This window comes from Equus przewalskii, chromosome 20 (genome assembly GCF_037783145.1).
Source record: "Equus przewalskii isolate Varuska chromosome 20, EquPr2, whole genome shotgun sequence".
NCBI classification, from domain to species: Eukaryota; Metazoa; Chordata; class Mammalia; order Perissodactyla; family Equidae; genus Equus; species Equus przewalskii.
The window spans coordinates 4,574,374-4,597,645 of NC_091850.1; the positions used below are offsets into that span (position 1 = coordinate 4,574,374).

Consider the following 23,272-nt stretch of genomic DNA (forward strand, 5'->3'; position numbering starts at 1 on the left):
CACAACCCTAGAGAATCTCGAAGTTGAAAACAGGCTTGGCGTCCCAAGGGGCGTGAGATTGTAAGCATCTTCCAGGGTCCTGTGGGAAGGAGTGGCTGTTTTATTTGGAGACACCTTTGACAGTGCAGGCAAGTGGAAGATCCTGTTAATAAAAATGAAAGAACAGAACTCCCACAGGCCATCTGAAAGGAGGCTCTGTGCCATTACTAAATCACCGCCTCAAAGGGTTTGCTTCCTTTTATGAAACACCTTATTTGGTCTCCCTCAACCCCAGCTGATATAACTCTCAGTTTGTTTTGGAGTCACACACTGGCCTCAGGGCCAAGCCTGTGAACCGATCGAAGTGGAGAGTGTCCATCTCTATCAATATCACGTTAGATACATGCATTTTCATTCCTTAGAGTTGCCAGGGTCTCCTTGTGAGAATAGTCACCATACACTGAAAAGAATTTTTGAAACCAGCATTTATAAGGAAAAAAAGATCGACTGGACAACCGGACTTGAATAAGCTTACAAGGTTGTCAACTTGCTACAATAATAGCCAGAGGTTTGATCTTTTTTTTTTTTTTTGAATTTTCTAATAATTATAAGCATTCTGTGATGTATAAAATTCCAATAACTTGACACAAAAAATTGAGCTGGGGCTTGGGGATATAGGTACAAATATGTGAATGTCTGTAACAATAATGAATCAACCTGCACTTTGTTTTCAGACTTTCCTGTAAGTAGCTATACCTTTATAAAAGAAATCCCTGCCACTTTGTATCTCTGTTGGAAAATTTTCAGAATTACAGCTTTGAAGGGACATGGAAACCATCTCGTTCATCTCCTTCCCATGCTATGTTTTACAGCATAGTGGCAAATGAGTCATGTGAAGTCCCTTGACAGCACAAGCAAACTTTGGGCCACACTCCTGGTATTCCCATCACCTGTTCCGGGTTCTTGGAAATAGAGATGAAACATGGAATCACGCCATAGCACAGACTAGGGACGCAGGATATGTCACATACTTGTGAAAATTTGGGCAAATCTCTGCATCTTTAAACATCAGCTTCCTTGTCTGAAAAGTAGAGATAATATTATTTTCTTTATAGAGTTGTGGTCTACTCATTCTTAAATCATTTATTAGCATCTTCTATGTTCCAGGAATGACACTACATATGGAAATTATCAAGCTAAATAAGACATAGTCACAGCACTCAAGAGACTTCTGGGCTAGTGGTGGAGACAGATGCACAGATAGAAATTAAAATTCAAAGAGGTTAGAATAATGAAATATTACAAAGGACTGCTTAAAAGCTGTTAACTTCTTGGTAAATATTAAGTAACTAATGGTTCCTCATAATGGTCGACACAATCACCCCTTTCTTAGCCATCTATCTAGTCCCATTATCAACGTTTCTGCGGCCTCTCCAATTTTATTTCTGTCCCTCTTTAGTGTGTGTCCTTTGCACCATCCTCTCCCTGCCCTGCCAACCTTGGACATCACTGTTGATATCTCTGCTATTTATAACCAGCCTGTAGCACACTCGACTGTCCCAGCACCTCAATTCCTTACCCTCTTGTCTTCAGCAAGCAGGTATCCCTACTCATTGTGGGTCCTTGTGATAGCAGTTTATAAGAAGAAGAGCAGCCCTGAACTCTATGGAATTTGAGAGGCAGTAAAGCCTACCTGTAGAGCTGCCCACTGTCCTGGTTTGAAAACCTGACTCTGCTCCCTGATAGCTGCATGGGAAATTACATAGCCTCACTGTGCCTGTTTCATTCCTGCATAATGGAGATTGTACTAACATTATGAACCTCTTTCTTGAATTAATATCTGTGGCATCTTAGTACGTGCTACTTTATGTTTGGTAAGTGAATCCTTGCGATTTGCTTTCTTGGGTCTGTTGCAAAGATTACCTTCTTTGGTGGGAGGTTGGATTGGATGACTTTTAAAAGCCCTAGAAATGTCTTATGTCCCATCCCATTTGCTGCTCCCGTTAGGTCTCCTGGAGCATCAGGCTCCAGGGCCTCATCTTACATGATGGAATTGTGATGAGAAGAAACTCTCTTCACCACCTCCCCACACTCTGCTCTCCCTCCGGTGGAAATTGAGATGGCTTGGAGAGGAACTCAGCTCTTGATGAAGTTCAGGGGAGCATTATAAACATGTTTTCCTTCAGAAGCAGGCGAGTGACAGCTACCCTAGGATTCTATAGAGAGAGCACAAAGACTGCTGATACTTGGGATAGCATTTCCTGGTTTTTAATTCCTGTCTGAGGTCATTGCTGACAGATTTAGGATGATGGAGGTGGTGATGGTGTGTGTAGTGGTAAAAACAATGAAAGAGCTGCAGCTAACAATCATTTTTCTCCTCTTTTCCCTACTCAAAAGTAGTGTTATTCCCTTATTTCTCCCTTTCCAATTTGTTCCACCCTTGTGTTTTTCTTTGTCCAAAACATAAAATGACTAACAGGAATTAATCTCAATTTAAAAAAAAACCAGTGATCCAAGGGCAGAAACTTCTTTGGTTTTATATTTGTTCATGATAAATGGCCATTGGTTTCAATAACACATTTTAGTTCTAAAGAGGTCTGCAAACTGAAAACATCATTTCTACCGCTTTTGAAAGTAGCATCTGGCTGCATTCCAGAATATAGACCAGATTTAGTGCTAAGCTTGGATCCAGGTGGCCAGTTGGAATGCGGTTGATGAAGTCTCTCAGCCAATTTGAAGATTTGAGTGTGTATTTTTCTAACTAAGCACTATCTCCACCTGTCCTCCTAGAAGGATCAGATTTCTTGGTAAACAAAGTGTAATTAAACCATTAGGAGTAGTAAAATTTTGTTACAGTTTAAGTTCTGATTGTATAATTCTTTTGTAACTTTGAGAAAATCCCTTAGCAAATCTCTAAACTAATTCACTATTCTACATATTAGAACAAATATGTTTCTCAAACTGTACTTTGATTATGGCAAAAAGATATGAGGACAGTTTGTTAAAACAAATCAATTAACCCGTTGACTGATTCACATAAATGATTACCACTAAGTGATTAGAGAGACTGAGTTCTTAGAAGCCTCCAAAGTGGCCCCTAATTAGAGTTTTTATAATATTAATAACTATGTTATGTGCTGATAATATCATATCATACAAGAATAAAATTGGACATTTCAGTTGACAGTTTTTCCTCTTCTTTATCCTTTTTCTTTTTCTAACATCTTTTCTTCCTCCTCTTCTTTTTAATTTTATTTTATTGAGGTATAATTGATATATAACATATTGGTTGTAGGTGTACAACTTAGTGATTTGATATTTGTATATATTGCAAAATGATCACCACAATAAGCCTAGTTAGCATCTATCCCAATGCACGGTCACAAATATTTTTTTCTTGTGATGAGAACTTTTAAGATCGACTGTCTTATTAACTTTCAAATATATAATACAGTATTATTAACTATAGTCACAATGCTGTGTATTACATCCCTATGAGTTACTTATTTTATAACTGGAAGTTTGTACCTTTGGACCTCCTTAACCCATTTTTCCCACCCCCAAGCCCCGTCTCTTGAAGACACCAATCTGTTCTCTGTATCTATGAGCTTGGTTTGGGGTGTTTTTTTTTGGTTTGTTTATTTTTTAGATTCCACATATAGGTGAGATCACATGATATTTGTCTTGCTCTGTCTGATTTATTTCACTTAGCATAATGCCCTCAAGGTCTATCCATGTTGTCACAAATGGCAAAATTTCGTTCTTTTCATGGCTGAATAGTATTCCATTGTGTGTGTGTGTGTGTGTGTGTGTGTGTGTGTATTATATATATATATATATAAATAAATAAATAAATATACCACAACTTCTTTATCCCATTCATCCATTGATGAACATATAGGTTGTTTCCATATCTTGGCTATTGTAAATAATGCTGCAGTGAACATGGGGGTGAAGATTTTTTTGAATTATTTTTTTCATTTTCTTCAGATAAATACCCAGTAGTGGAATTGCTGGATCATATGGTAATTCTATTGTTAATTTTTTTTTCCCTGAGGAAGATTCACCCTGAGCTAACAACAGTTGCCAATCTTCCTCTTTTTGTATGTGAGTCACCACCACAGCATGGCCACTGACAAAGGAGTGATGTAGGTGTATGCCCAGGAACCAAACCCGGGCCACTGAACTGGAGCATGCTGACCTTAACCACTAGGCCACTGGGGCTGGCCCTATTTTTAATTCCTTTGTTGTTGTTGAGGAAGATTCACCCTGAGCTAACATCCATTCCCAATCTTCCTCTTTTTGCTTGAGGAAGATTCACCCTGAGCTAACATCTGTGGCAGTCATCCTCTATTTTGTATGTAGGTTGCTGCCACATCATGGCTTGTGATTGGTATAGGTCTGTGCCCAGGAGGCCAAAGCAGAGCACATTGAACTCACCACTACAATCTGGGGCTGGCCCCCTTACTTTTAATTTTTAAAGAAACTTCCATACTGTTTTCCATAGTATTTGTACCAATTTACATTCCCACCAACAGTGCACAAGGGTTCCCTTTTTTCCACATCATTGCCAACACTTGTTATTTATTGTCTTTTTGATAATAGCTATTCTAAGAGATATGAGGTGATATTTCATTGTGGTTTTGATTTGTATTTTCCTGATGATTAGTAGTGTTGAGCATCTTTTTTTTTATTGAGTTCATAATAGTTTACATCAATGTGAGATATCAGTTCTACCTTATTTCTTGATCATCACCACATAACTGCTTCCATTCTCCCCCATGCCCACACATGACCCCCTGTCCCCTGGTAAGCACTGAACTGTTTTCTTTGTCTGTGGGTTTGTTCATATTCCACATATGAGTGAAATCATCTGGTGTTTGTCTTGCTTAGTCTAGATTATTTCACTTAGAAAAATTCCCTGCAGCTCCTTCCATGTTGCTGCAAATGGGATGAATTTGTCTTTTTGTATGGCTGAGTAGTATTCCGTTGTATATATACACCACATCTTCTTTATCCAATCATTATTCAATGGGCACTTGGATTGTTTCCATGTCTTGGCTATCGTGAATAGTGCTGCAACAAACATAGGGGTGCATATGTTAATTTGGATTGTTGATTTCAAATTGTTTGGGTAGATACCCAGTAGTGGGATAGCTGAGTCATATGATATTTCTATTTTTAGTTTTTTGAGGAATCTCCATACTGTTTTCCATAGTGGCTGTACAAGTTTGCATTCCCACCAGCAGTGTATGAGGGCTCCCTTTTCTCCACACCGTCTCCAACATTTGTTATTTTTAGTCTGAGTGATTATAGCCATTTTAACAGGCATAAGGTGGTGTCTTAGTATAGTTTTGATTTGCATTTCCCTGATGATTAGTGATGTTGAACATCTTTCCATGTGTTTATTGGTCATCTGTATATCTTCTTTGGAAAAATGTCTGTTCATATCCTCTGCCCATTTTTTGATCGGGTTGTTTGTTTTTTTATTGTTCAATTGTGTGAGTTCCTTATATATTATGGAGATTAACCCCTTGTCAGATATATGATTTGCAAATATTTTCTCCCAATTGGTGGGTTGTCTCTTTGTTTTGATCCTGGTTTCTTTTGCCTTGCAGAAGCTTTTTAGTCTGATGAACTGCCACTTATTTATTTTTTCTTTTGTTTCCCTTGGCTGAGAAGACATGGTATTCGAAAAGATCCTTTTGAGTTCGATATCAAAGAGTGAACGACCTATATTATCTTCCAGGAGTTTTATCGCTTCAGGAATTATCTTCAAGTCTCTGATCCATTTTGAGTTTATTTTTGTGTATGGCATGAGATAGTGGTCTACCTTCATTCTTTTGCATGTGGCTGTCCAGTTTTCCCAACACCATTTATTGAAGAGACTATCTTTTCTCTATTGTATGTTCTTGGCACCTTTGTCAAAGATTAGCTGTCCATAGATGTGTGGTTTTATTTCTGGGCTTTAAGTTCTGTTCCATTGATCTGTGTGCCTGTTTTTGTACCAGTCCCATGCCGTTTTGATCATTATGGCTTTGTAGTACATTTTGAAGTCAGAGATTGTGATGCCTCCAGCTTTGTTCTTTTTTCTCAGGATTGCCTTAGCAATTTGGGGTCTTTGGTGGCCCCATATGAATTTTAGGATTCTTTGTTCTATTTCTATGAAGAATGGCATTGGGATTCTTATTGGGATTGCATTGAATCTAGGTTGCTTTGGGTAGTATGGACATTTTAACTATGTTTATTCTTCCAATCTACGTGCGTGGAATCTCTTTCCATCTCATTATGTCATTATCATTTTATTTCAGTAATGTCTTATAGTTTTCATTGTGTAAGTCTTTCTCCTCCTTACTTAAGTTTATTCCTATGTACTTTATTCTTTTTTTTTTGTAATTGTAAATGGAATTGTATTCTTGAGCTCTTTTTCTGTAGGTTCGTTATTAGAGTACAGAAATGGAACTGATTTTTGTAAGTTGATTTTTAACCCCGCAACTTTACTGTAGTTGTTAATTATTCCTATTAGTTTCTGGTAGATTATTTAGGGTTTTATATATATATAACATCATGTCGTCAGCAAACAGCAAGGGTTTCACTTCTTCTCTCCCTGTTTGGATTCCTTTTATTCCTTTCTCTTGCCTAATTGCTCTGGTCAAAACCTCCAGTACTATGTTGAATAAGAGTGGTGATAGTGGGCATCCTTGATTTGTTCCTGTTCTCAAGGGTATGGCATTCAGTTTTTGCCCATTGAGTATGATGTTGGCTGTGGGTTTGTCATATATGGCCTTTACTATGTTGAGGTAATTTCCTTCTATCCTCGTTTTGTTAAGAGTTTTTATCATAAATCTTGGATCTTGTCAAATGCTTTCTCTGCTTCTATTGAGATGATAATGTAGTTTTTATTCCTCAATTGGTGATGTGGTGTGTCATGCTGATTGATTTGCAGATATTGAACCATCCCTGTGTCCCTGGTATAAATCCCACTTGATCATGGTGTATGATCCTTTTTGATGTATTGCTGAATTCGTGCTACCAAAATTTTGTTGAAGATTTTTGCGTCTATGTTCCTCAGTGATATAAGCCTGTGGTTTTCCTTTTTTCTGTTGTCCTTGTCAGGTTTTGGTATCAGAGTGATGTTGTCCTAGTAGAATGTGTTAGGAAGTGTTCCATCTTCACTAAATTTTTGGAATAGCTTGAAAAGAATAAGTATTAAATCCTCTCTGAAATTTGGTAGCATTCCCCAGGGAAGCTTTCTGGTCCTGGGGTTTTATTCTTTGGGATACTTCTGATTACTGTTTCAATCTCTTTCCTTTTGATTGGTCTATTAAAATTGTCTGTTTCTTCTTGATTCAGCTTTGAGAGGCTTTAAGAGTCTAAGAATTTATCAATTTCTTCTAGATTATCCATTTTTTTTGCATATAGTTTTGTGTAGTATTCTCTTATAATCCATTGTATTTCTGTGGTGTCTGTTGTTGTTTCTCCTCGTTCATTTCTGATTTTGTTTATTTGAGCTTTCTCTCCTTTTTTCTTTGTAAGTCTGGCTAGCAGTTTGTCAATTTTAGTTATCTTCTCAAAGAACCAGCTCTTTGTTTCATTGATCCTTTCTACTGCCTTTTTTGTTTCAATAGCATTTATTTCTACTCTGATTTTTATTAATTCTCTCCAGCTGACTTTGGGCTTTGTTTGCTCTTCTTTCTCTAATTCAGTTAGGTGTAGTTTGAGATTGCTTATTTGGGATATTTCTTGTTTGTTAAGTTGTGCCTGTATTGCCATGAATTTCCCTCTTATTATGGCTTTTGACACATCCCAATGAGTTGGTATGGTGTGTTATCATTTTCATTTGTCTCCAGATGTTTCTTGATTTCTCTTTTAATTCCTTCAATGAGCCATTACTTGTTCAATAGCATGTTGCTTAGTCTCAACATGTTTGTCCATTTCTTGGCTTTTTTCTTATAATTAATGGTAGCTTTATAGCATTGTGATCAGAAAAGATGCTTGTTATTATTTCAACTTTCTTAAATTTATTGAGGCTTGCCTTGTTTCCCAGCATATGGTCTATCCTTGAGAATGTTCCATGCACACTTGAGAAGAATGTGTATTCTACTATTTTTGGATGGAGTGTTCTATATATGTCTATTAAGTCCAACTGGTTTAGCTTTTCATTTAATCCCACTGTTTCCTTGTTGATTTTCTGTCTGGATGATCTATCCATTGATGTGAGTGGAGTGTTGAGGTCCCCTACTATTATTTTGTTATTAGTAATATCTTCTTTTAGGTTTGTTAATAGTTGCTTTATGAGCTTTGGTGCTCCTGTGTTAAGTGATAGATTTTTTACAAGCATTATTTCTTCTTGATGGAGTGTCCCTTTGATCATTAAATACTGCTGCTCTTTGTCTCTCTTTTACCTGTCTTATCTTGAAGGCTACTTTGTCTGATATAACTATTGTGACACCTGCTTTCTTTTTTTGCCATTAGCTTGAGGTATCATCTTCCATCCCTTCACTGTCAGCCTGTGTTTGTCATTGGAGCTGAGATGTATTTCCTGGAGGCATCATATTGTTGGGTCTTGTTCTTTAGTCCATCTTGCCACTCTGTGTCTTTTTATTGGGGAATTCAATACATTTACATTTAGGGTGATTATTGAGGTATGAGGGCTTAATGCTGTCACAATGGTCTACCCATTGAAATATGTAGTTTTTTATGATGTGTTTCTTTGTTTTCTCCTTGTTTATTATTTGTGTCTCTGTTCTGCTTTTTTGCTTAGTGGTTACTCTGAGGTTTGTATTCAGAATCTCATGTATAAGATAGTCCATTTTCTGATGGCCTTTTATTTCCTTAGTCTAAACCTATCCAGTCCCTTTCCTCCTTCCCTCCTAAGTTGTTTTTCTCATATCTTATTCCATCTTGTGTTGTGAGTTTGTGGTTAGATGACAGGAGTATCTTTGTTTTTGGTGTTTTCCTTCCCTTTAGCTTAATGCTGTACTTGAGTATTTGCTATCCTATTCTGATTCTGTCTACCTATTTACCGCCTTACTCTGTGTTTTGTGAACACTTTCTCCCTTTTTTTTTTTTTCAGGTATGAGGACCTTCTTGAGGATTTCTTGTAGGGGGGGTCTTGTTGCTTTGAAGTCCCTTAGCTTTTGTTTTTCTGGGAAAGTTTTTTATTTCTCCCTCATATCTGAAGGATATTTTTGCTGGATAGAGTATTCTTGGCCGAAGAGTTTTCTCTTTTAAAGATTTGGATATGTTGTTCTATTCTATCCTACCTTGTAAGGTTTCTGCAGAGAAATCCACTGAAAGCCTGATAAGGGCTCCTTTGTAGCTTATTTTCTTCTGCCTTGCTTCCCTTAGTATTCTTTCTTTGTCATTCATTTTTGCCAGTTTTACTACTATATGCCTTGCCATAGGTCATTTTGCATTGACAAATCTAGGAGATCTGGAACCCTCCTCCACACAGATTTCCCTTTCTTTGCCTGGATTTTGGAAGTTCTCTGCTACTATTTCTTTGAACATGCTTTTTGCTCCATTATCCTTCTCTTCACCTTCTATAACATCTATAATTCTTTTGTAGGATTTCCTCATTGAGTTGGATATTTCTTGGAGACTCTCTTCATTTGTTTTTAAAGTCTTAGTTCTCTCTCCTCTGTCTAGAGCATTTCAACATGTCTATCTTTGATTATGCTGATACACTCCCCTATGATGCCCACTCGAGCATTCAGGGAATCCGTATTTTGTTTTCTCTCTTCCATTGTGTCTTTCATGTCTAATATTTCTGATTGATTCTTCTTTATATTTTCAATCTTTTTTGTGAAGTAGCTCCTGAACTTGTTGAATTGTTTCTCCACATTCTCTTCTAAGTCTTTGAGTTTTTTGATGATAGCTATTTTGAATTCATTGTCAAATCTAAATGACATATTTCTAAATCTAAATTACATCTAAATTACATATTTCTGTGTCCTCAGGACTGAATTCTGGGTGCTTGTCATCTTCTCTCTGGTCTGGAGATTTGATGTAGTGTCTGATATTGCTAGAAGTGGGTTGAGTCTTATGCATTCTGATATTATTTGTTTGCAGTTAACCACCTATCACCACTGGGTTTGGGTTGACAGCTGTGTATTCTGGACCCTCTGCCTTCAGCCAAGATCCCAGGCAGTGGAGCAGGCACAGGGTGGGTGGGGGCAGCAGCTCTATCTGCTGCATGCTTTCAGGGTTTTCTCGCTTTGCTCTTGCTATCTGGTCTCCTGGGGTGTTGGTTTGATAAGGTCACCCCCTGCAAAATCTTTCACCTCATTGGATGGCTTCCCTCTAGGCTTCAAGGGCCCTATGGAGTCCTTGATATTCCCACAAATGAGCATTTCCTCCCCCACTCCTTCCTACTTGTAGGCCTCCTTTGGTTCCAGATTACAGTCTTTAGCAGAGGGAGTGAAGTTATCTCTTACCCCATTCCAGCTCTTCCGAGGGGGGCTACAGCCTCTCTGCCCTCCAGGGTATGGCTGCGTGTCTCTCCAACATTTTTGTGCTGTGTTAGGATGCCCTCTCTTGGAGTATGGATGCCCCTTTTTGTTGTATGTTGGAAGGGAGAGAGTCCCAGGCAAGTTCACTCTGCCATGATGCTGACATCACTCTGAGCATATTTTTATGTGTCTGTTGGCCACTGATATATTTTCTTTGGGAAAATCTATTTAGGCCCTCAGCCCATTTTTCAATCAAATTGTTTGTCCTTTTGCTATTAAGCTATATACATTCTATATATATTTTGGACACTAACCCCTTATTGGATTGTCATTTGCAAATATCTTATCTTATTCAGTAGTCTGCCTTTAAATTTGGTTGATAGTCTCCTTCACTGTGTAAAAGATTTTTAGTTTGATGTAATCCCATTTGTTTATATTTGCCTTTGTTGCCTTTGCCTGGAGAAACAGATCCAAAAAAATATTGCTAAGACTGATGGGAAAGAGCTTACTGCCTGTGTTTTCTTCTAGGAGTTTTATGATTTCAGATCTTAGATTTAATTCTTTAATTCATTTTGAGTTTATTTTTGTATATGATGTAAGAAAGTAGTCCAGTTTCATTTTTTTGCATGTAGCTGTTCAGGTTTTCCAACACCGTTTATCGAAGACACTGTCTTTTCCTCACTGTATATTCTTCTCTTCTTTGTTGTAGTTTAATTGGCCATATAAATGTGGGTTTGTTTCTGGGTTCTCTATTCTGTTGCATTGATCTATGTATCTGTTTTTGTTCCAATACTATACAGTTTTGGAGTGTACTTTGAAATCAGGGTGCATGATACCTCCAGCTTTCTTCTTTTTCAAGATTTCTTTGGTTGTTTGGGATGTTTTGCAGTTCCATACAATTTTAGGATTATGGTTCTAGTTCTGTGAAAAATGCCATTGATATTTTGATAGAGATTGCATTAAATCTGTAGATTGCTTTGGGTAGTATGTATATTTTAACAATATTAATTCTTCCAATCCATGAGCATGGCATATCTTTTGATTTATTTGTGTTGTCTTCAATTACATTCATCAATGTCTTTTAGTTTCCTTGTACAGGTCTTTCACCTTCTTGTTTAAATTTATTCATAAGTATTTTATTTTATGCAATTGTAAATTTTTTTAATGCAAAATGTAAATGTTTTCTTAATTTCTCTTTCTGATTCTTTGTTATTAATCTATAGAAACACAACAAATTTCTGTACATTAATTTTGTAACCTTCAACTTTACTGAATTCATTTATTAGTTCTAATATGTTTTGGTGGATACTTTAGGGTTTTCTTCATAGTATCATGTCATCTGTAAATAGTGACAGTTTTACTTCATCCTTTTAAATTTGGATGCTTTTTATCTCTTTTTCTTGTCTGATTGCTGTGGCTAGGACTTCCAATACCATGTTGAATAAAAATGGTAAGAGTGAGCATCCTTGTCTTGTTCCTGAACTTAGGGGCTATGCTTTCAGCTTTTCACCATTGAGTATGACGTTAGCTGTGGGTTTGTCATACAGAGCCTTTATTATGTTGAGGTATGTTTCCTCTATACCCATTTTGTTGAGAGTTTTTTTAAATAAATGGATGTTGAATTTTGTCAAATGCTTTTGCTTCATCTATTGAGATAATCGCATGATTTTTATCCTTTATTTTGTTAATGTGGTGTATCATATTGATCGATTTGTAGGTATTAAACCATCCTTTCATCCTTGGGATAAATCCTACTTGATCATTATTCTTGTAATGTATTGTTGAATTCAGTTTGCTAATATTTTATTGAGGATTTTTGCATCTATGTTCATCAGATATGTTGACCTGTAATTGTCTTTTCTTGCACTGTCCTTTTCTGGTTTTGGTATCAGGGTAATGCTGGCCTCATAAAATAAGTTTTTGAAATGCTCCCTCCTTTTCTGTTTTTTGGAAGAGTTTGAGAAGAATTGATATTAATTCTTCTTTGAATGTTTGGTAGGATTCACCATTGTAGCTGTCTGTCACTGAACTTTTTTATTTAGGAGGTTTTTGATTACTAATTCAATCTCCTTACTAGGAATCTGTCTATTCTGGTTTTCTGTTTCTTCATAATTCTATCTTGGAAGGTTGTATGTTTCTAGGAATTTATCCATTTCTTCTAGATTGTCTAATTTTTTGGTGTATAATTATTCATAGTAGTCATTTATGATTCTTTGTATTTCTGTGATATGAGTTGTAATGTCTTCTCTTTCATTTCTGATTTTATTTATTTAAGACTTCTCTCTTTTTCTTGGTGAGTCTAGCAAAAGGTTTGTCATTTTTTTTTATCCTTTAAAGAATGAGCTATTAGTTTCATTTATCTTTTCTGTTGTCTTTTTAGCATCTGTATCATTTATTTCTGCTCTGATCTTTGTTATTTACTTCCTTCTACAAACTTTGAGCTTCATTTATTCTTCTTTATCTAGTTCCTTGAGGTGTGAAGTTAGGTTTTTTATTTCTCCTGTTTTTTGAGGTAGGCATTTATAGCTGTGAACTTCCATCTTAAAACTGCTTTTGCTGCATCTATAAATTTTGGTATGTTGTATTGCCATTTTCATTTGTATCAAAGTGTTTTTTGGTTTCCCTATTGATTTCTTCATTGTTCCACTGGTTTTTCAGTAGTATGCTGTGTACTCTCCACATATTTGTGAATTTTTCATTTTTTTCTTGCTACTGTTTCATACATTGTCAAAAAATATGCTTGATATGATTTCAATCTTCTTAAATTTATTAATACTTATTGTGGCCCAACATATGATCTTTCCTGGAGAATGTTCCGTGTGTACTTAATAAAATGTGTATTTTGCTGCTTTTGGATGGAATGTTCTGTTTATAGCTGTTAAGTTCATCTGGTCTAATGTGTTGTTTAAAGCTGATGTTTCTTTATTTTCTTTCTGGGTGATCTATCCAGTGATGTAAGTCAGGTGTTAAATCTCCTACTATTATTGTATTACTATCTAATTTTTCCTTTAGGTCTGTTAATATTTACTTTATACATCAGGTGATCATATGTTAACAACATAAATATTTACAATTGTCATCTCTTTTTGTTGGATTGACCCCTTTATCATTATGTAACACCCTTTTTTTGTCTCTTATCACAGTCTTTGTTTTAACATGTATTTTTTTCTGATATAACTGTAGCTACCCCAGCTTTCTTTTGGTTTCCATTTGCATGGAATGTCTTTTTCTAGCACTTCACTCTCATTCTGTGTGTGTCCTTATATTTAAAGTGAGTCTCTTGTAGGCAGTACATATATCGGTCTTTTTTTTTTAACATCTATTCAGCCACTTTATGTCTTTTGATTGGAGGAGTTAGTTCACTTACATTTAGAATAATTATTGATAGGTATGTACTTACTGTTATTTTATTTGTTTTCTGGCTTTTTTGTAGTTCCTCTCTGTTCCTTTCTCCTTTTTCTCTCTTCCTTTGTGGTTTGATGATTTCCTTTATTGGTGTGCTTAAATTCCTTTCTCATTATCTTTTGTGTATCTATTACAGGTTTTTGCTTTGTCATTTCCATGTGGCTTGCATATAACCATATTTATAATAATCTATTTTAAGTTTATAACAACTACATTAGAATGCATTGAAAAGCTCTACAATTTTACTCTCCTTCCCTCCACATTTTATGTTTTTGATGTTACATTTTACATCTTTTTATTTCATGTATCCCTTAACTAATTATTATTGTTTTAGTTATTTTACCACTTTTGCCTTTTAGCCTTATAATAGCTTTAGAAGTGATTAATCCAATATCTTTACTATATATTTACTTTTACCTGTGAAATTTATATTGCATATATTTTCTTGTTACTAATTAGCCTCCTTTATTCTCAGCTTAAAGAAGTCCACTTAATATTTCTCATAAGGTTGGTTAAGTGGTGATGAACTCCTATAGCATTTACTTGTCTGAAAAACTCTTTATCTCTCCTTCAGTTCTAAATAACTTTGCCAAGTAGAGTAGTCTTGGTTGGAAGTTTTTTATTTCATCACTTTGAATATATCATGCCAGTCTCTTCTGGCTTACACAATTTCTGCTGAGAAAAATGCTGATAATCTTATGGAGATTGTATGCATGTAACAAATTGTTTTTCACTTGCTGCTTTTAAGATTCTCTCTTTGTCTTTAACTTTTGACATTTTAATTATAAGGCATCTTGGTGTTTGTCTCCTTGGGTTTTTCTTATTTCGATCTCTCTTTGCTTCCTAAATCTGGATGTCTATTTTCTTCCTCAGGTTAGGGAAGTTTTCAGCAATTATTTCTTCAAGTACGTTTCTGCACTTTGGTCTCTCACTCCTCCCTGTGGACCTCTATAATGTGAATGTTAGTCTGCGTGATATTGTCTCATAAATTCCTTAGGCTATCTTCACTTTTTAATTTTTTTTTTTTTTTTTTTTTGCTGTTCTGATTAGTTAGTTTACTGCCTTGTTTTTGAGTTCATTGATCCTTTCTTCTGCTTCATTTCTTCTACTGTTGAACCTCTCTGGGGTGTTTTTTAGTTCAGTTATTGTATTCTTTGGCTCTGTGACTTCTATTTGGTACTTTCTTGCATTTTCTGTCTCTCTGTTGAAATTATTACTGTGTTCATCCATACTTCATCTCAGTTTGGTGAGCATCTTTATAACCTTTTCTTTGATCTCTTTATCAGGTGGATTACTTATATCCATTTCACAAAGGTTTTTTTCTGAAGTTTTCTTTTGTTTGAAACTTATTCCTCTGTTTCCTCATTTTGCTTGACTCTGTGTTTGTTTCTGTGTATTAGGTAAAATAGCTACCTCTCCTAGTTTTTAAGGAGTGACCTCATGTAGGAGATAAGCTTTATATTTCAACCTTGTCCTAGTTCTTGATTGTCTCTCAAACCATTGTGATTGTCCACACAGGCTATTTTATTTTAATAGTTCCCAGCTGTTGAGGGTGTGATAAGACCTGTCAATGTCTCAAAGCAGGGATCTCAGTCAGAACCTGGATTCTGGCTGATTGGAAGCCAGACCCTCAAGCATCAGCTTTTAAAGTATGTAAATATATACAGTCCTGTAGGACCACAAGCATAAGTCCTGCTGGCCACCAGACTAGCAATCTGGAAGTGTCCCCTGGTGGCATTTGAAAAAATTGGGGCTCCAGAATAGCATCTAAGCTACTTTCTGTGAGATACTCATGAGCTGTAGTGAGGCTGAGGGAGAGCATCAAGATGGCATCTCCCAGACTATATTCCCTAAGACTGCCTCCATAGGCCTCTAGATATGTGTTAAACCTGAATATTGCTCCTCAGCCCAAAGCTCCAGGATAAGCAAATAATCCTCTTTCACAGAAAGACTATGGGTATGTTTCATTCTGCTGTCTGTGCAGTGCCCTGGGCATGATGGCCTGCCAAGAATTGTCTCTCTGATTGTTATAATCCCATGGAACCCAGGAAAACAAGCCCCCCCCCCCAGCCACCAGAGCTAGGCAATCAAAGGGTATCTCCTGGGCAAGAGCCACTGCAAAAGTTGGGGCACCAGACACGTTTAAGAGTTTCCCTCTGAGATATGCTGGTGCTCTGGAGTATGAGAGAGAGAGATTGTGAAGATAGTACCTACCTTCCAAAGTCCCTGGAAAGGTTTATAGTCCGTCTTTAGATGTGCATTTAAGTAGAATCCTCCTCCCATGCTACAGCTATGATGATAAGCTTATACTCCTCTTTCATGGAAAGACTGAGCTCCTGGGTCTGTTGTCTTTTGCTGTGCTCTGAGGATGGTAGCTGTTTAATTTTTTTTTCTCCATTGGTTATAGTCCTATGGAACTCGCTAGTGTAAGCCCACTGGCCACCAGAGCCAGGCAATGTAGAGCTACCCCCTGGCAGCAGCTGTAAAAATTGAGGTGCTAGAAAAGGATATAAACTCCTTTCTGGGAGATACCAGTGAGCTGTAGCAAGGCAGAGGTTAAGTGCAAAGATTGTATCCACTGGCTTTCATTCCCTGAGAGCACCTCTCTCTATATGTGTGTTCTTCATATCCAAAATTTCTGGGGTTTTCTTTATAGTTTCAATCTCTTTGATGAAGTATTCCTTCTGCTCATTAATTTTATTCCTGAGCTCATTGAATTGTCTTTCTGAGTTTTCTTGTAACTCATTGAGTTTCTTTATGACTGCTGTTTTGAATTCCATGTCATTTAGACTTTAAATTTATGTGACATCAGGGTTGGTTCCTGGAGACTTGTCATTTTACTTCTGCTTTGAATTGTTTCTGAAGTGTTTCAAGGTGTTTGATGAACTAATCATTTGCTGGCACATTTGTGGTAGTATCAGATCTTAGATTCCACCTGTTACTGCTGGGGCAAACAGAATGTGTATTTATGATACCATTCCATCTGCTGGAAGTTGTGTGAGTATGGTGGACCCCCCACAGGGTGGGAAAGTGTTCACATGTATGTTCATGGCTGCTGCCACCTCTTCTTACAGTCACACCAAGTTGTGTTCCCTCTAGTGGGGCTGCAGTGGCATGATGGGTGCTCCCACAGTTCAGGGAAGTGTTCGCATGTACACACAGGGCTTCTGCTGCCTCTTCTTAAGTCATGTCGAGGTGCATTCCCTCTGGTGGGGCCACAATGGCAGGGTGTGCACTCTCATGTTCCAGGATAGCATTCTCCCACCATCTGGACTGTCCCTGCCTCCTCTTAGAATACCGCCAGCTACTGTGAGAGGACCCACAGCCTGGTTTGCTGCTGTCAAGAAGGGATAGGGGAGTGTTCATCTATCTCCTATTTCCTGGGGACCCAGTCCATCTGCCTTTGGATGTATAGGTGAGGGTCTCTCAGCTGTCCTATTGTGCTGTGGAGGTATCCTCCTTTGGTCAGTGAATGTCTGTTTAGTTGTACTTTAGAGGGGAAGAGACAAAGGAAACAGTTTACTCTGCCATGTTGCTGATGTCCCCAACACTTTTTAACACAGTCACCTATTTTATGATTCACTTTATAAAATTGTATTCATGGGGTACTACATACAGATTATAAAATACATTTATCAAAGTTGCTTCTTGATTACAAGTGTTGCAGTTCAAGAGGAACCAAACATTTAGAAGAGAAGGTAAAATCTGTTGTGTGCAACTGGTAGAAAAGGGTAACATACGCTGTCAGAATTTAGAGGAAAAAGAGATAACTTTTTGATATCACAGGGAATGGAGAGAATTTTGAGAAGGGTTCAGAAAGATGCTGACATATGATCAGGAAGTTAAATGGTGGGAAGGATTTCATATAGGTTGTATTGGAGGAAGTTTGGCTTAAATGGAAGAAAAACTGCGTAAGTAAATGCATGGAGGTGGAACAGCATGATGAACTCTCTGAAGTCTGTGGTTTGTTATAAGAAAAAAGTTTATTATAATGCAAAAAATCAGCCAGTTAAATTAGTGATGAACTTGTTGAGTACAAAATCCCATTATAAGCAGTCGAGATTTATTAGGTAATTTAGAAAGGACACTTCAAATGTTGCCATGGTGAGTGACTTGATCATAATTATGTTTTAAGATGATTGTGGTTTGAAGGAGAAGGAGACAGAACAGTTAGAAGAAGGGGCATTGGAGACACAGAATTGAGTGAAATAATATGTTTGGAAAGGAAGGACATGTCTGAGAGATACTGATAGTTTAATATGGCTGGGCCAAATAACTAATTAAATATAAAAGAAAAAAAATTAAAGGTGGCCTCCAGGTTATAAGCCTAGATGTTTGTGGTAATGGAGTGGTGATGGTAGAAATAATCAAACAGTAAGAGATGGGAATTGAGTTCAGTTTTGGCATGATGGATTGGAAGTGTTGGCAGGATATCTGATAAGGGAATTTAAGAAGCTGTTGGGAATACAGAAATCATCTCAGAGGAGGCCAGACAGATCAATATGTTGTTTTGAAAGCTTGAACCCATAAGATGAGGACCAGTTCCATTCATGCAGTCATATAGGATTCTGTGTTCAGAAAAGCCCAAGCTTGGTTAAATGATCTGATGTTGCTATCTTGAAATTATTACTGATTTTAAACAAAGGGCCCTATATTTTAATTTTTCCATGCAAAATATATAGTTGGTCCAGCAGGGGCTATACAAGATTGACAAAGGAGATAATATAGACAGAGGAGAATAGGGTCTGCATGAGACACCTGGGGCGATGGTTCCATTGACGAGTCAAACACCAAAATGAAACCAAATAATCTGGAGACTCATGGTCCCAGGAAATTCCAAATAATAGGTTTTAAATTCTTGGGTGAATACTATAATTGTGTAGACATGAAGCCGTTTTTAAATAGTGGAATAAAATGGTCAGTACACAGTATTTATCAAATAATAAGTTTAAGACTTGAAAACCTTAAGATGTATTTTTTTACTGCATTATTTGTTTATTATAAAAAGATATGATAAAGGATATAGATGAACATTCAGGTGGAAGGGATATGTAAGGCAAGGTATGTGGGAAGGGGTATGGAGCTTCCATGCCCTCTCTGAATGAAGCCTTCTCCCCAAATCTCCATGTGTTCATTAACCTGGAAGCTCCACAAGATGTTTTAAATGCCATTTGTGTTGTCTAAGATGTAGACAGAAGAATGGATAGGAGAAAAGCAAGTCTAAAATAAAAGGCTCATAACTGGGCATAAGATTTAACAGACGGCCTATGTTTTCTTCCCACCACACATCAGCTGCCACAGATGAGGCTGAGATATGGCAAAAAGAAATGGCACAGCCACTACAGATTTCATTCTTTTAGGCCTCTTCCCTGAGTTTCAATATGCCAGCTTCCTGGTCTACCTCATCCTTCTGGTCTACCTCATTGCGCTCATAGGGAACTCCATCCTCATCTTCCTGATCTGGATGAACTCCTACCTCCACACCCCCATGTACTTCTTGCTCAGCCAGCTCTCCCTCATTGACTTGTTCTACATCTCCAGCTCAGTTCCTAATATGGTCATCAACCATTTCTTAGGAAAGCACAGTATTTCTCGCATTGGCTGTGGTGTCCAGATGTTCTTCTGCCTGACTCTAGGTGGTGCCGAGTGTCTACTCCTAACCCTTATGTCTTATGACCGATTTGTGGCTGTTTGTAACCCCCTGCACTACGCAATCATCGTGAACCCTAAGGTTTGCTTGCTAATGACCGTGGCATCATGGACTGGAGGTGCTCTGAATTCACTCATTCAAACCATCTACACCATGCATTTCCCTGTCTGTGGTCTGAAGGAGATAAATCACTTCTTCTGTGAGATGCCTGCCATCCTGAAGCTATCCTGTGAGGACACATCAGATTATGAGATGGTAGTGTTTGTGGTAAGTATAGTATTTATTCTTATCCCCTTTACCCTCATAATGGCCTCCTACATTCACATCTTCCTCACTGTTCTCAGAATGAACTCTCCTGAGGGGAGAAACAAAGCCCTGGCCACATGCTCTGCTCACCTGACTGTGGTGAGTTTCTACTTGGGGCCAGGCATAGTGGTGTATATGACACCTGGCTCCTCCCACACCACAACACTGGATCAAGGTCTCTCCATGTTCTATACCATCCTCACCCCAACGCTGAACCCCCTCATCTATAGCCTGAGGAACAAGGAGGTGGTGCGGGCTCTGAAGAAGGTCCTGAGGAAAAATCTCATATCAAAATAGTCTGGGAAATATCACTGCAAAAACTTTACATCTAAAACTAATTGCAGTGTGGAAGTCAAGTCTCTGGCTTGTATCTTTCTTTAGCTATACAGAATTCCTTTTTGGGCACATAGATTATTTTAGGAATGGGTCATTGAATCTCCAATCACCTTATTGTCTTTGAGACAAAATGACTTGGTTCGGTAAAGAGTTGCTTTCATTGAGACATTTGGGGAAAAGTCTTTGGTAGCAAATAGGTGAAAGCAAATATACTCTTTTTCTGAATCCACCCACAAGAGTGGATGAGGACTCCTGTCATTCTTTTTTTATCATCATAGAGACAGATAGAGCTGTGACTGCTTATTCTGATTTTTGACTGAGTGTCAGCCTAGTCCCAGAGTAGAACGGAGGAAGAGACAGGGTCATTCATTTTCTCCAGGAAAGACTGTTTCCTCCAGGTTGATGATGTTTCTTTTGATTGAGTGGGACATAAACTGAAGTTCAAAACACATTTATTTCTTTGACAAATATTAAGAGGCAAATTATCTATTGACTTTATTTTATATTTTTGTTCAATCTAATAAAAATTTGTTCTGACCTCGTAGTTACGCTGGAATTTTTCACTGATTTGTTAGCATCCCATCTACAGTTTGGCTCCTCTGTTAGTCCTATGGCTCATCTCCCATCATTCTTCTTCCCTTCACTCCGTTCCAGCCACAGTGAGCACAGGATGTGTTAAGTATATAACACCAATCCATTTCTTCCTTCATTTTTCCTATAGCCTAGAATCACTTCCCTTCTCTTCCTTTGGGTCTTTATTAAAAAGTCCGGGCCGACATATCTAAAATTTTAATCTTTTAATACTTTATATCTCTCTTCCTTGACATTTTTTTCATCTAATTGATTATGTCTCTTTATTTATTATGTTCATCTGTCTCTCCTGAACAAAGTAAGTTACTTGAGGGCAGGGATTTTCCCTTTTTTGTTCACTGCTGTATCCTCAATGCTAGCAGAGTTTGACACATGGTATGCAGTGTATAAATATTTATCAAATGAATAAATAAGTATCTATTATAGATTCAACTGCTTCCAGATATACTGAAACTTGGCTTTAAAAGGTTGGATTGTTTTCTTCTTCAGTGTTAAGTTGATACTATATCAGACAAGAGATTCATATGACAATTTTCAAACTGAACATGAACTGAAGAAAGCTCTTCTTCTTTCTGAGTAGACTGTACACATTTCTCTTCCCACATTGGTACAGCACAGCATGATGGATGCATAAATTGTCCAAAAACATGCAAGTAATCCTGAGGCAAAGGATAAACATAGCCAAGATATTTTTGAGAAAGAAGTTCTGAGGAGAGATGGATTATGCGTCCCACCCCACTTCCTGTGACGAAAGATGGTGAAGGTGAAGGAAAGCTAGGAGACAGATGAGGAGAGTATAGTGTTTTGTTAGTAGATTCTACCTCAATACCATAGTAGTATCTTGTGAAGGTGACAATATTTTGGCAAACAAATGAACTATGTCTTGCTTTGCAGGGTAAAAATTCCCATTATTCTTTGAAGACCTCAGAAAGAATTAGTATTAGTAAAAGTATTGCTAGCTGATGTAACAGATACCACTCCCAAATCTCAGTGTCTTAATACAATAAAAGTTTGTATTTTTTCATAGAAGTCCAATCTGTATGGATGTGGTGGGGTGCATGGTTCTATTCCTTGCAGGTACTCAGTGATCCAGGCTGACAGAGGCTCTGCCATCTTTAACATGTGACTACTGAGCTTAACTGGGCCTTGATGTACATCTAGCAAAAGAGAGTGAAGGACTGTGCGAGAGGTTCTTATGAGCCAAGTGTGAAAGTGGTGAACATCACATCCAGCCATAACCCATTTATCAGCACCTAGTCCAATGCCATATCTTACTGAAAAAGAGGCCAAGAAATATCTAGCTGCATCGACAAAGGGAGAGAAAATGGATTTGGTGAACACTTAGCCAAATGGTTTGTAGTGTGTCTTGTCACATGGAACCAGTGACACAGTCACTGGCCCCAGCAGAACAGTAAAGCAACAGAATAGAAGGCACACTCTTGAGTATTGAATAGCAGCAGCTCCTAAAAGGACCATGTCCACAGGAACAAGGTACAATGAGAGGGTAATTACATAAATTACTAAAAATAGTGTTTCATATCCAGCCAGCAACCAGATTGAGTGTCAACCAATTTATTCATTTTCCATGGGAAAAAAATTAAAGCTTTTTTCTTACTGTTTGCTACTCCTCAATTCTGTTATTGTATCATAAAAATAGTTTAAAAAATTATTTTGTGTTGACAGCATCCCAGTAATACTTTGTCATATCCATGATGTATTTATTAGCTGCAAAAGTTGCAAACCTGTTCTAATTAGAACCCAAATAACATTTATTATGTGGTTCTCTAGAATAGTTACTCTTTAGCACATCCTAACTATGTTAAATACCAGCCTTAAATAAAGACAATGAGAGCTAAGATATATTTATATTCCAGTCATTGTGTCACAGCACCATGTAGCAACCTTTGATTCAATACGTAGATCACATCCTAGAGGACTACACCCCACCCTGTTGTCCTTGAGCTAGTATCTCAGATGAAACTTCAATGGACATTTCATTGTTCTATCAGGTAGACAGATTCCAGGTGAAATCTCATATGATGGGATGAGTGAATCACATGGTCATGCGTGTATTACCGCATGTCCATCACTATAAAATAGATACCTTTGCCTAAGGCAATGTTAATGCAGGATTCACTGTTTCTAAATCAAGTATTTTGCAAACTTTCGAAGGCTGGCAGTGGAAGAGGTGCCACAGAAAGGAAAAAAGCCACAACCATATATGCCAATTCCATAAAAGAGACATCATTGTCCTCTCTGAGGCAGTATGATCTGATGTATCAGTTTACCACAAAGTGGCTGATTGGTCATGTTGAGGATTCAGCACTGCTTTTTACTGCTGACAGCATAAATAGTCAGCAGTAGATCAGTTTTGATTCAAGGGAATGCACGCTTTTGGGCCCACACATAGCCTATTTCTTTGCATTCATAATCATTCCATTCGTGGTCCCATTACACAAGCACTGGGTTGGCCACTGACGAAGTCTACCTGACCTCTACTGGATTAGTCATCCTATTCATATTTTTGTTCAGTGTCCATTCAATGGTATGT

The 23,272-nt window shown here is 37.5% G+C and overlaps 1 protein-coding gene across 1 annotated transcript; it reads left to right on the top strand.

Moving 5' to 3' along the window:
* The first annotated feature begins 19,152 nt into the window (after nt 1-19,152).
* LOC103542068 (olfactory receptor 2T27-like) lies at nt 19,153-20,091 on the top strand. The gene has a single exon (XM_008508976.1). It carries the CDS (start codon nt 19,153-19,155, stop codon nt 20,089-20,091), a length of 939 nt encoding a protein of 312 aa, XP_008507198.1.
* Nucleotides 20,092-23,272: the final 3,181 nt, after the last annotated feature.

Excerpts from the sequence above, each read along its gene's own strand:
- LOC103542068 (XM_008508976.1), top strand. The coding sequence starts at position 19,153 with ATGGCAAAAAGAAATGGCACAGCCACTACAGATTTCATTCTTTTAGGC.